The 14,749-nt window shown below is 40.7% G+C and overlaps 1 protein-coding gene across 20 annotated transcripts in view; it reads right to left on the reverse strand.

Moving 5' to 3' along the window:
- The window catches only part of CREM (cAMP responsive element modulator), an 81,752-nt gene that overhangs the window by 54,387 nt on the left and 12,616 nt on the right, over positions 1-14,749 (reverse strand). For 18 of the 20 annotated variants that reach the window (XM_004605402.2, XM_055147256.1, XM_055147260.1 and 15 more), the window contains one exon: positions 3,371-3,494. The exons of the other annotated variants lie outside the window; for them this stretch is intronic. In XM_004605402.2, coding sequence (XP_004605459.2) covers positions 3,371-3,494 — 124 coding nt within the window. The remainder of the gene's footprint in view (positions 1-3,370; positions 3,495-14,749) is intronic. 20 annotated transcript variants of the gene reach the window in all.

The following is a 14,749-nucleotide window of genomic DNA, read 5'->3' on the forward strand; positions in this document are numbered from 1 at the left end:
GGCACCTCATCTCTTCATTGTTCAAGGTCAACTGTACTAGTAGGTGATACCAGATGCAAAGAATCAAGAAGAATGAATCTTGGAGACTGGAGTGATGTACAATGAGTAGGGCATTTGCCTTGCACGTGGCCAACCCAGGTTCGATCCCTAGCAACCCATATGGTCCACTGAGGACCGCCAGGAGTAATTTCTGAGTACAGAGCCAGGAGTAACCCCTTAGCTTTGCTGGGGTGTGACCAAAAGCCCCCCCCCAAAAATCTTGATTATACATTTTGTTCCCATATTTTCAAATGATAATTTTGCAATATAAAAGGAAACTGAGTGTTAAAAGTTCCCTTTTTTTTTTTTCTTAAGGCGATGGGTCATATCTGACGGTGCTCAGGGTTTACTCTTGGCTCAGCAGTCAGGAATCACACCTAGCAAGTTTCGGGGACCATATGTGGTGCCAAAAATAAAATCTGGTTCAGTCATGTGCAAGGCAAACACCCTACCCACTGTAGTACTGCTCCAGCCCCAAATGTTAAAAGTTCTTGCAAATTTGAATTTAAGTCAAACACATGTGGAAGTTTATATTACTTTGAAGAAAATAAAACAAGTGGCAAGTAAACATGAGGACATCAGGAATTATTCATGTTAACCAAATTAACCAATAAATCAGCAAAAAGATTATTTCTTACTCGCAATATTTCTAAATGTTAAAGATAAAAATATGTAGTCTATCTTTACATCAAATACTTCAAGTATAGCACGATAGCACTGTCATCCCATTGTTCATCAATTTGCTCTAGCAGGCACCAGTAACATCTCCATTGTGAGACTTGTTGCTACTGTTTTTGGCATATCAAATACGCCACGGGTAGCTCGCCAGGCTCTGCCGTGCAGGCGGGATTCTCTCGGTAGCTTGCTGGGCTCTCCGAGAGGGATGGAGGAATCGAACCCAGGTTGGCAGCAAGGCAAGCGCCCTACCCACTCCAGTCCCTGCTACAGAAGTTCATAAACTTGATATTCAAATATTATAAATTTGATATAACTGAGACTGGGGGAGGGGTCCCTCCCAAATGGTGTTCAGAAGGCGAGGGACTCTCAGAGGGCTCAGAGTCCCAGAGAGTCTCGCCCCGCTAGGCCTGCGGTTGGATGCTGAGCCCAAGGATGAGGCGCTGCTCTGGCCCATCCGCGCCACACCGGGCAGTGCCGGTGGCCTGCAGGACTGCGTCCAGTTGGGCTCAGGACTACTGGAGGTTTAACTAAGCAGGATCGATATGGCGAGAGGCATTCTCTAGTTCTCTGACAGCCACCCCCGCTCTATTCAAAGGACTCCTAACTTTCCCACACCTCAAGTCTCCCTTCTTTGTCTCACAGACCATTCTTTCCGTTTCTGCAGGAAAGTTTTCTTAAATTTTTTACTTTCCATTTCCACTTTCCCTTCCTCTGATTTATCCTTTAGCCTGTCGAATCTCGCTTATGGCTTACTGACCCCTATTTTATTTCAAAACTTGAATCCATAGACTTCCTATTATTTGACCTCTTGAGCAGCTTCTGACTGGGCTCACTGAGCTGAGGGTCATGTAGTCTAAGGACCCTCAGATGTGCCAGTTCTCTTTTTCAGGGAGCCAGAGGGGACCATGCGGTACCTGGGCACAAACCCAGCACACCCCTAAGAAAGCATACACTCCTGCACTCAGCCTGGCCCCTTTTGCGGTTTCTATTTATTTATTCTTGAAAACCCTCATCTTAGGCAATGGAGACCTATTGGTTTTGACTGTGCAGTTCCAGACCCAGGGGAGGGGAAACGTGTGTGCTGACAGGGAGGCGTACCCGAAGGAGGAAAGTGGAGGCAGAGTGAGGATGAGACAGGCACAAGTATACCCAAATTTATGGGAGGAAAAAACATACCTATGTGTATTCTCTTCAATTCACATCGACCAAGACAAAAAAATATTATGGGAAGTTTTAATTTTCTATATAAAAAAATGTTTCTAACTAATATTCTATATGAACATAAGAAAAGGCCTGCCATTATAAAGAAAAAAGGGGGAAGTGTTTGTTTTAATAGCAAAAGATCTACATGCCTGTCTTCCAGGGCAACAAAGAAAGATGTTGTCAAGGAGATGCAGCTCGGCTGAATACTACTGAGGAGAAAAGCCTCCAGGGAACAGTGGGTGTTTGGAGCAGGCAGGAGGAAAGAAAACCTGGCCGGGGCATGAGGCCCAGTTTTAGGAAACAAGAGATCACAAGAACCATTCTGATGAGGAAAAACCCAAGAAACCCTAGAATTCTCCAAGGGCCTTCAGGTTAGCCTTAGGCTCCCTCCTTTCTTTTTTTACACTCTTCCCTTTGAGATGCCACAAAACTCTTGCTCCAGCCCTACCCCACACTACCAGGGCTCCAACCAAACGGTGTCCAGACTATGGGTTCACTGACTTCCAAGGCCGCCTCTAAACAGCTCCCAGTGTTCTAAACACAGTAAACAGTGGGAAATATTTCAAAAATATTGTGGAGTTCATGCCCAATTCAATCAGCTTAATCAATGGCTGAATAAATAGCAGCACTCCTACATTAAAAATATATATATTTAGAATCAGGACACCCTAAGCTCTCAACTATGTGCAACCCTAGGCTTACTCTCTCCCCCGCCCCCAGACATAGGCTCCAGTTAGGCTTGCCTCCTGGAGTTCCCAGAGCACCCCATCTTCCACCTTTGCGCCCCCCCCTGCACATACTCTTCCCGACCCAGAAAACTCTTCCCTCTCCTTCTGCGCCTGGCAAACCCTCGCCATTTCTGTCTGGCTCAGATGAAAAATCCTTTGTAGAGCACCTCTAATCAACAGGCTGTTCTTTCCTCTACAGGACTTGGTAAATTTTATACTCAGTGCCTAGATACAACATTACTCAAACATTTGATGAAGTATTAATAAATATGTCTATTGTTACATTTTAGAGATGTCAAGAATAAATTTTAGACGCTGACAAACAAGCACTAACTTGTACTGTTGTTCTCTAAATAAAACCAATACAGAGTTTAAGACCTAACTGGAAAAATCAAAATATACGTCAATGTATATAAATTGATTTCTATATATAGTAAATGTCCGCCACACGTATAGGTAATAACATAAATTAACAATTACCAAACTTATCAAGTAGTAATTCTAGGACTACATAAAATGAAGGGGTTTTTGTTCTCCCTTCTGTAGTGACAGAGGTGGAGAGAACATACTATGTCTGTCACAATGCAAAAGGAACTTGACTATGTTCTCTTTGAAATCAATTCAGTAAGAGGGATCACAGCCATATAACAGGGAAAACAGGATCAAGTGCAAGAAAACAGAATCTGCACATATATTTCCTAATACCTGCCTATTGGATTTACCTGAGCTAAAGTAGAAATTGAATTCTGACCAGTCTGAGTCTGCATCTGAGCAGATTCACTCTCTGCCACAGTATCTGTTATACTTCCATCTTGCCGAGATTCAATTGTTTCCATGGTCATTTGTCTGAAAAGATAATAAGAAGTAGTATTAGGGCCCTATCCAAAATATTTGCTTTTTATTCAGCTTTCTGATTCTCATTTCTTCTAGCCATTACTTTTTTTTTTTCTCTCCCCAAGAAACAGGTTCAGGAGCCAGAGAAATAGTACAGTGGGTTTGGCCCTTGCCTTGCATATGGTGAACCCAGATTCAATCCCTGGCACCACATTCAGTCCTGTGAGCACCACCAGGAGTGATCCCTGAGTGCAGGGCCAGGATAAGCCCTGAGTACCACCAAGCATGACAAAAACAAGGGAAGAGAAGGGAGAAGGGGAAGAGGATGGAGATAGGACGGGAGTGGGGAAGAAAGGGAGGAAGGGAGGGAGAGATTAAGTGACAAAGTCCTAAACCCTCCAAATTTAAGGCACTTTCTCTGCTCAATAGGCTTGGGTTGTACCAAGAGCAGTATTAAAAACGGTCGTGGGAAATTTGAGACTGTGAATCTTAACGAAGTCTCTTTTGTAATAATTTTAATCCCTCTATTATGAATACATGATTAAAATTAGGTTCTCCATTTTATATGAAAATATAAATATTCTGACTCAAAAAACTGTGAGTGGGACCTCACCTGATGCCCCGGGCTTACTTCTGGCTTTGTGTCAGGGGTGACTCCTGGCAGGCTCAGAGCATATGAAGTGCTAGATATTAAACCTGGGTCAACAGCATGCAAGGCAAGTGCCCTGCCCTCTGTACTACCTCATGGGCCCCTGAATTAAAATGTGATTAATATTCCTGCTTCCTAATATGGTTTAGTATAAAAGAATTACCAATGTGCTGTAAAGACATTTCTTTCTTGTCAGTACTAACAAGCTTCTTGATAAATAAGATCAAATCCTTTGAGCTAACCACTTACCCTGTCAGTGATAGGTACTACTTAAAGAAGAGAACCTAAAATTTTCAGAAAACCTTTTTGTTTTTGTTTGTTTGGGGGGCAAACCCAGCTGTGCTCAGGGCTTACTCCTGGCTCTGCACTCAGGAATCACTCCTAGCAGTCCGAAGGGACCCATATGGGGTGCCAGGGATTGAACCCAGGTCAGCCATATGTAAGACAACATCCTACCAGCTGTGCGATCACTCAGATCCCAGGAAAAACTTTTGACAATTTGTTTCCCACTATGGGTATAATTTAAATAATTTATACACAGAGTGTCTCTGACAAAAGTAAAGCATATTACAATAAAAATTACCAGCCCAAAAGAAAACATAATGTGCAAAGTTAATTTATCAAAATGAAATTTTTTAATTTTTAGGAACTACTCACAACTATTTGTACATCCTGTCAAGTGTCAAGATTTTTCATTTGTTTTGTTTCTGGGCCATACCCAGTGTTGTTCAGGAGTGACCCTGGCAATGCTCAGGGAACTAAATATGGTACCAGGGACTCGAATCAGGGTTGCAGTCACTGCCCGTGCAAGGCAGGCCCTGAGTTTTTTGGGTTTTTTTTTAACCTTAGTGATCTAAATAGAGAGCCAAAGTGTATATAAGTCACCTAAAATTTTGAATTAAAATGAGCATATCTATTTTAAAATTTTAAGTAGTTATCAGGTTCTATAGATCCTTCACCTACTATCTTTCAGTTAATATCTTCTTTTGCAATTCAAATAAACATTCTCAAACCTATCATTTATGAGCTATATAATACACTTGTAATTCTCATTATTCAAAATAGTTTTAATACTTAAAAGTGACCATGAAAATTTAAAGCAAATAAAAACCTGAGGCTACTATGAAAAAGCTAGTTTCTCTCTCTTTTCAAATTACTTCCCAGCACAGTCACTCCAATTTCAAGCCATGTGTAGGTCATCACCACGTTTAAAATTGCAAATTCCTACTGCTATATTTTTGCTTAATGGGAGCAGTTCCTAAATCTCTTTTTGGGAGGTCCCAAATCACTTTAAAGCACTATTTCTGCAGTATATGCAAAGGTATTATCTAGGGAAAGAAGAGGGACCCAGTTAGTCAAAAAGCTTTAAAGATCCAGCTAAAAAGATTTTTTTGCTGCAAAATTTCTCAGAGGCTTGAAGATACTAATGTGCCTTGGGAAGCATGAAATAGACCCAAAAGTATCTAGCCACCAAACCAACTCCTTTTCCACTAAGCATATACCAGCAGCATTGTTAAAGAAACAATTTGAGAAGTGTCTTACTTGGTATCTCTCTCTCTCTTTTTTTTTAAACCTAGAGCCCCCTTATGAAATCTCTTAAAATCTCTTACACCTGTATTAAAAGCTCTCTTAAAGGTTCCGCCAAGAGCTTAAGTCTCAACTCACACGTTACATACATGAAAGGCCTTCCCCAGTAAACTCTATTAACATCCATTTGGTACCATCTACATGCCAGGCATAAAGAACTGACGACTGCTGATAGCTAAATGATCTTCGGTTTCTGAAATAAGGTCCTTAGATAACCTACATCAGAACTGGTTAAAGTACTTTGTTTGGGGAGTTGTGTTTTACTTTTATTTGTCACTCCTGGCAACTCTGAGGAGCCCATGTAATACTGGGGCTCAAGCCTGGAATCTCTCATGCAAAGCATGTACTCCAGCCCTTTGAGCTATCATCCTGGACCTAATTAAAGTACTTAAAAAACCTCTTCAATTAAAAAAGATTCTTTAAATCTACTAATCTCAGGGACATCTCATTTATTTAGGCCATCCTCAGGGCTTACTTCTGACTACACTGCAAGAGGTTGGTGGGGGTGGTCAGTGGAGCGTATCTGGTATCAGGGATAGAACTCAGGTTGGCCACAGGCAAGGCAAGCACTGTGTCCACTGTATTATCGTCCTGGCCCCAAACCCAGTCAATTCTTAAATTGTGTCAAGGATATTATATATGAAATGCTTTGGAAAACAGCGTGGAATGATGTCTGCTTTGAAGATGAGATCATCTGAACTGGTATACTGAAGGAGGACAATGAAAGAAAGGAAAACACTGAGGGTGTTTGGAAAAACAGAACAGCAGGTTGTAGTGATGAATCTGGCTGAGGTATGAAGCACCATTAATCTGTTTTACTGCAGAAGCAGCAGAGCTGATAGAAGCACTGTTAGAAAGGTTGATGAAATTGGATTGGGAATAGCTCTTAATATTCTGTCCTATTCAGATGCTTCCTTTGAGTCTTTCAGTATCTAAGGAATCAATTTATATTGTTTAGTACCAGCTCTTTGTTTAGATGTTTAGATTCTTCAAAAAATTCAGTCACGAACCAGGTAATAAGCATAATTTACCCATTTATAAGCAAAGCAAATGTCCCAAGTCAATGTACTAAAACTTTTAAGAGAAAAAATAACTCTTCTGATACATACTTTACATTTTTATTTAAAAGAAAAATTTTAATTAATTGGCTTCTAGTGTATTGGTTAGAGGAAGTTACAGGTAACAAGAATTATATAAAGTAAAATAAAAAGATCAAGAATTCCAAGTATATAGCAATTTGAATCTATATAAGGTAAAGTTGCCTCGTTCTTTTTATTTAAGAAATGAAATAATTTATTAGTTAAAATTCAATAACTATTTCCTACCTAAGTCACCGAGGGAAAATCAATTATATATTTTTTTAATTTAAATTTTATTGAATCACCATGTGGAGGGTTACAAAGTTCTCATGATTATGTCAGTTATACAGTACTCAAACACCCTTCCCTTCACCCGTGCCCATATTCCATCACCAACCACCCCATTATACCTCCCGCCCCCTTCCACCTCCCCAGTCCCCGCCCTTGTAAGTGATAAGTTTCACTTCGTTTACGCTTTATCTTGGTTACAGTCCATGTTTCAACACATAATTCACTATTGTTGCTAGGGTTTCCCCCCAAAAAAGAGAAGACAGTCCCACTGTCAAGGAAGCATTTGATGGCTCTCCATTGCTGAGAATGTAGAGATATTAAGTCCCGCTGTTTGTTACATAACTTTTCTATTTTTTTCCCCCCTCGTCCCGCGCCACCGAGATCACGCCTGTTTAGTAATCACCACGCTGCCTGACAAAGGGAAACAAACCAAAAGAGATGGTTATTTCTCGTCATCAGCCGGCGTGGGGCTCTAGCTTAGTTGATAGTCTGGTATAACGTCTGCAAGCAGTTTCTGGAACCAAAAGTAATACGCTGGTATCGGCCTCGGCTCAAGGTTCCACCAGCGTCCCGCTGTTCCAAGTACATAATAATTTATTCCCTTGCATCCGATTCCCACGCCACCAGGTCTGTGTCAGCTTAATGGACATCATACTATGGTTAACGCCACGCCGCGTTTTTTCCCGAGAAAGAAGGATATTTCTTCTCAGCCGGCGTGGGGATATGGCTTAGTTCAGTCTATAGAGATGGCTACCACTTTGGTGGCCTTCAATATTTCAGCAAAAGACTTACTATTCTTGTTAGGATTTCCCACCAAAGTCCGACCCGTTAAAGTCCAGGGAAAATTCTGCCTAAAATTCTATCGCTACAATCTTTTACCCTTTAACAAAAAACTTAGTACTATTGTTTGGAGTTTCCCCCCACGTTAAGCCCTGCCAAAAAGGAACATTTACACGTTGGAAAATCAATTATATTTAGTACACTTTTGAAAAAGCTGAAATACACAATAGTATCTAAGAAATTGCCAATCAAAAAGTTTTTATGCTTTGAAAAATAAACTATTTAGGTCTCATTTTTATTTGTTTCTATGCCATATCCGGCAGTGCTCAGGAATCACTCCTTTAGGAACGCGGGAGACCATATGTGGTGCCAGAGACTGAACCCAGGTCCACCGAGTGCAAGGCAAGTGCCCTACCACTGTATTATGTCTGGTCCCTTAGGACTCATTTTATGGGATATAATAGTTTAGATGTTGTTGAACATTTATGAAATGAAAGTTTTTTATAGTCATTATACCATGCAATCACCTTAACTGTTCCCCTTTTCTCCTGGATATTTCCTGGAATTCATTCCTTTCCCCTTTTCTCTTGTTTCAATCTTCCTTCTCTGGCTTCTTCAATTTTACTTACAGACGGGTTCCAAATCTGTATTTGTGCACACTTGCCTCTACTGATCATATCTCAATCTGAGGTTTTCAGACACCTGTGCCTTACATTTCTTATCTCAGCCAGGAGCATTAGTATCCATTTATGCTCCAAAGTTAGAATCATGTGTCTATGAGTCAGTACCAGATCGGCTACAAGAAAAAAAAAAAAAAACCAACCCTACAATGCTAAATATAGCCATTGAGAATGCCATGAGGCCGTGTGCCTTCTAGGGAAGAAAGGCAGGAATGGAAAGGTCATCATTCATCCTCCTTGCCACACTTGGCACCACCCACTTGAACCACCTCCCGTAACAGTAGACCAAGCAGCTGAGACCATTTCTCACAATTTCTCCAGTCCCCAGTCCACTTTGAAAACTACACACCCAGACAATGGGGCTCCCCTCAGTCATAACTGTAATGCTCCTTCATCCAAACCAGAATCACATTCTTCCCTAATACCCCACTTCCTTTTTTTCTGAGTCACTGACAAAGATGAAAGATGAAAGCCCCTTCCATGTTTCATCTTCTCTCTCATGGACAGTGCTTTCTTTCCCACCATAATTCATACTGCTCATTACTCTTCTTCCAAATTTTTGCAAACGTGCTTCCTGAAACTCCAAACTCCCCTAGAGTCCTCTCAATAGAGATCAGTTGTCATTCCTATCTAATCAAGATCAAAATCCTGACTTAACATCTTCAATAGTTCCCTCTACTACTACCCAACTGTTCTTTTTATTTTTTTTTGTTTTTTGGATCACACCCAGCGATGCTCAGGGTTTACTCCTGGCTCTGCACTCGGGAATTACCCCTGGCCATGCTCAGGGGACTATATGGGATGCTGGGAATCGAACCCAGGTCAGCCGCGTGCAAGGCAAATGCCCTACCCGCTGTGCTATCACTCCAGCCCCCTGTTCTAACTCTTTTGCGAAAGACAGCTGAAGGAGAATGGTAATCAGCGAGCCCAGCTGATACCCCAATTCCATGATGTCGCCTTCTACTTATAGTCAGGGTATAAACTGAAGACTGGTTCCTGGCTTTCTCCTCACCAATCTGTATTAAGTTTACATCCCAAGGATGGGCTCATCCCTCACCCTGATGCCTCTATGCTTTACTTCTGATGCTTTCAATGACTCTTCACTCCACGTCAACCATCTACACGCATAATTTGCCCTACACTGAACCTAATCTGTGTTCCAAGATGTTCCACCTAAGAAATAATCCGGTATTTCCAGCTCACACCTTTCATCTTGCCCTCACCTCAAACCTGGTATTTCATCCACCACACTGAGTTTCTAGAATGCTTTCTCCCATCACCCTTCTCCGTTTTTCTTGTTTTTTCTTTAGCATCCCATGGCACAAGGGGTTATTCTCAAGTCTATACTTGGGGGACCATGCAATGCCGGACATCAAACCCAAGTCCCCTGCATGCAGAGCACGCACTCAGTCTATTGAACATATATCTATCTCTCCAGCCTACCCTTCTCTCTTTTTCATAGCCCATCCTATTCACCTTAAAATTCATGGGTTCCTGGAGCAGAGAGAATACAGCTACTAAGGTATTTGACTTGCAATAGGGGATCCTGGCATCCTCTATAGTCCAAGAATTGTCAGGAGTGGTCCCTAAACTCAAAGTCAGGAGTAATCCCTGGTAGTATCACTGGTGTGAACCAAGAGAAAAAAAAATCGCATCTCATTTAACTACTATGTTCCAATATCCAATTCTCACCCCTTTACCTTGGGATCTACTTAGTAAATATTAGTATTTCCTTAGCATCTGCTTAATAAATCTCAGATAAAAATCAATTCTGAATCCTTTAATCCTGCACCAAGGTTTATAAACAATCAATCCCTGTCACTAAATCAAAGGTTCATTTTTAAAACCTATCATATTTAAGCCTACAGCAATACTTAAAACTGTTCAAATTGTTTTTCTTTCTTTTATTTGGGGGTGGGAGGACATACAACATGTTGCCAAGACTTTCTCCAGGAGATCACTCATGATGGAGTCCAGGGGGACCACATGGTGTGTCAGAAATCAAACCCAGATGGTCACGTCAAGGTAAGTGCCCCAACATCTGTACTATCTCTCAAACCTCTTTCTTGAACTCTACTTGATGCCATGATATTGCATTTCCACTGATCCCCTTACAATTCCTCCACAAGACCCTTTTCATGCCCTTCTCTTCCGCAATATTAGTCTCTAAGAGTATGTCTTTAGAGTTCTGTCTAGACCTTCTCATCTGACTCTCATATTTCCCCCTGTGTAACATCATGTATATTTCTTTAGATTCAAAAGGCATCTGTCTCTCAGATCTCTATCTCTAGTTCACAGATTTCTCTTGAATTCCAAAATCACATATCCAAATGTCTACTTAGTATCTCCAAATATATCCAGCAGGCACCTCAAACTCAGTGGGTTCAGAAATGAATTCTTCTTCCACAAACATATCCTTTAATGAATGCTGAGTGCCTTATCCTAGGAAATCAGGGTCTCATCATCCACCTAATTTCTGAAGACAGAAACCTAGATATCATTCCTGACACTGTCTTTTTTTTCCCAACATCATCTCTACCAGATAAGATGCTTGGCCAAGAAGATAGCAAAATGGGTAGAGTGTATGCCTGACATGTGTAAGGTCTTAAGTTTGATTCTCAACATCAATGTCCTCACCCTCAGCACAGTGGGGGTCTGGAGGATCCCCACATTACCACATTGCTGGGCCAAACACAGCATCATCACACCTAGCACAGCAAGAAAAGAGAACAACTTAGCCTCTCTACATGCTCAATGCCATCTTTCCCCTCTATCCTATCTTTCTAAAGCATACGCTTCCGTTTAAAAGGCTCTCTGCTTAAGCTGCTTCAGCTGTTCCCTACTGACTGCAGGATAAAATCCAAACTTCCACTAACAAGCCGAATTTTAATTACCTTTGGCTCAGCACTTGTCACGTAGCAAATGCCTACTAGTTTTATTCCTTAACAATTTTATAAAGACAATAGTCTTTTTAAGAGATAAAAGGAAGGGAGATAAAAGAATTAATCCTTACTCATCTTAGAATCAGATCTCGGATTCTGATCTCACCACAAAGGCATCGAGAAGGTACAGCCAAGTTTGACTAAGGACTTTTTCCAAAGTCCATACCAAACTGCCATCCAATCTTTCACAATATGACCCTGTCTGACTTTTAGAGTCAGTCTCCGCTCCTTCCCACTCTGCATTCTGGCCTCTTTACAAGCCCGTCCCCTGCCCATCCCCTCCCCCTCAAGTACACACCTTATTCCATGAATTCTAATGTTTTATGCCTGCTCTTCCCTCTTTCTGAAATGCCCTTTCCCCCTTCTCTGCCCAACAGGCAAATTCCTCCTCTTTTTTCCAGACTTGGCTCAAGGATGCCATTTTTCAGAAGCCTCTTCTAACAGCCTTGTGCAGAGTAAGTCACTCTGTCCCGGATCCCCAACACCTTCTGATGCAACAGCTCCAGTAGGGCACTGATGCCTGCTGTGAGCAATGCCCAGACTGGGATTACACTTTAGAGTTCAACCTACCTCCAGTGCCTAACAGGAGCTAGTCCAAAACCATTAAATAAATCAACTTCATCAACCACTCTAGAAAACTATATATTTGGCAGATGTTTCTAAAAATGAGGAAAACAAGGCTCAGAGAATATGAATGGCTTCCTACAGGGCATAAAATACACGGCACAACAGCCGGTGAACAAGAGGCCCTGTGACTGTGGCATGCGGCTTCCTTCTGCAGTTAGTACCCTGAATATTATAGGTTAGACAATCTTCCATAGCAACTACGTGCCTTTGCATATGCCACAACTATGGTTACTATTATTTCATGTTTCACACTAGGGTGTGAGAGTTCTGATATTTTTCCCATTTGCATTCTCCTAGAGTGCTTAGTATAATGCCTAGTACAGGTCAATCAGCCTGTGATACTAAAACCAATTTATTTGACAGTGAAAAATCATTCTCAGTGAACTAAGGTCAGCACTATGAATTCAGAATTTCATATATGTGTGTGTATGCATTATATACATATATACACATATACATATATGAAACAATTATTTTCAAACAAATGTTTCTACATACCTATATCTAATCACTCTCAAATATAACCTCTTATACCCAACCCCACTAAAACCCAACACTGAGCAACGCTCAGGAAAAAAGATTCAAATAACAAGAGCTCAACAAAAGGGCTGGAGAGAGTACAGTGGACAAGGTGCTTGCCTGGCATGCAGACAACCCAAGTTCAATCCCTGGCATCCCATATGTTCCCCGGAGCTTGCCAGGAGTAATTACTGAGTGCAGAGCCAGGAATAACCCCTGAGCATGGCCAGGGGTGGCCCAAAAACAACCAAACAAAAAAAGAGTTAAACATATATCAAGTATTACATGGCGTGTTTTCAAAGACTATCTCAGCAGGAGATGTAGGACCCAAAACTTGGCTATGAATGACATTTAACACCAACACCTGTAAATAAACCTCTCTTAGTGCAGAGAGAATTTGTGGTGTAAAGGACTGATCCATTATAATTATAATTCTAAATTAGTTTCCATATCCTGAAACTAAAATTGAGACAGCACAGCAAGTTTTCAAAAAAATATTATTTCTTCTAATCATCAAATTTTAAACATAATACCAAAATTAGCAGAACTGTACTTAAGTTAATTATGTAGTACTTTGTTCTTAATTGCTGTCTAGAGAGAAAAGGATCAATTCGCAATTAAAAGTTATCAAATGTCTAAATATAAAAACATTTCCTAAAAATAAAAGAGCTAAAACAAAAAATCCATTATGTATTTTAAACTAAAATCAAACAAGATGGCAAATATTTAGTTCAATCCTAAGGATCAGAGAAAGATCTTCTAAAATGGGCCGACTTAAACTTATAAGCAATTGATGAAATAAGTAATAATACTTTTTACTTGTGACGATTAAATATTTCTTCTGAAGTCTTAAGTAATATTTGACAAACTATTTTATTCTGACAGAAAAGCAAATATAACCTGTTATCCCAAATCTATTCTTACTATATTGAGACTCAAAAAAAAAAATTAAAAACCAGAATCTAGTAAAACAGAATCACAATTTTCAAGGATTTCCAGAGTGAACTACTTTGGGGGGAGTAGATTTGTGTTTTAGAATTATATTTGATTGTTCTGTTTTCTTTTTCTTGTTTTGGTTTTTGGGGTCACACTTGGCAGTGCACAGGGCTTCCTCCTGGCTCTGTGCTCAGGTATCACTCCTGACGAGGCTTGGGGACCCATAAGGGATTCTGGGGACCAAACCTGAGTGAGCCGCGTACAAGCAAACACCCCACCCACTGTATTCCAGCCCCTCTGTTTTTTTCTAAGACTATTTTAATAAAACATTGACATCATAATGCAATGAGCCCTTAAAACACTAAAGCAGAAATATAGGTACACTACAATACAAACAGAAAGTATGAGAACAAAGAAACATAATAAATTCATTTAAAAAATATACTTTACAACTAAAGAAATACTGAGAAATTATAGAAATGCTGAAGAAATTATAGAAATAGTCAAAGTTTCCAGGCATATCAAGAACATAAATATGTAAGTAGAAGGAAAAATAAAGAGAAAAAAAAATAAGAATTCTGTCATGGCCAAGAGCATAGTACAGTGGGAAGGGCGCTGGCCTTGCACTTGGCCAATCTGGGTTGATTGTTGGTGTCCCATATGGTTCCCTGAGCACCAACAGGAGTGATTACTGATTGCATCACCAGGTGTGACCCAAAAAAAACCCCAATATAGTAACTGTATTAAAGAAAAGGGCCAGAGTGTTAGTACAGTGGTAGGGAGTTTGCCTTGCATGCAGCCAACCCAGGTTCGATCCCCAGAATCTCATATGGGCCCCTGAGCATCACCAGAAGTAATCCCTGAAGGCAGAGCCAGGAGTAACCCCTGAACATCATCAGGTTGACCCAAAAAGAAAAATACAAAAAGACGAAAGAATTCTGTCATTATATCAAGTTGGGGTTTTTTCTGGTTTTTTTTGTTTTGTTTTGGTTTGGTTTTTTTTGCTTTTGGGGTCACACCCAGGGATGCTCAGGGGTTACTCCTGGATCTGCACTCAGGAATTACTCCTAGCAGCATTTGAGGGTCCATATGGGGTGCTGGGGATTGAACCCAGGTCGGCCACATGCAAGGCAAACGCCCTACCTGCTGTACTATCACTCTGGCCCCAAGAAAAGTA

This window comes from Sorex araneus, chromosome 9, assembly GCF_027595985.1.
Source record: "Sorex araneus isolate mSorAra2 chromosome 9, mSorAra2.pri, whole genome shotgun sequence".
In the NCBI taxonomy this organism is placed as follows: Eukaryota; Metazoa; Chordata; class Mammalia; order Eulipotyphla; family Soricidae; genus Sorex; species Sorex araneus.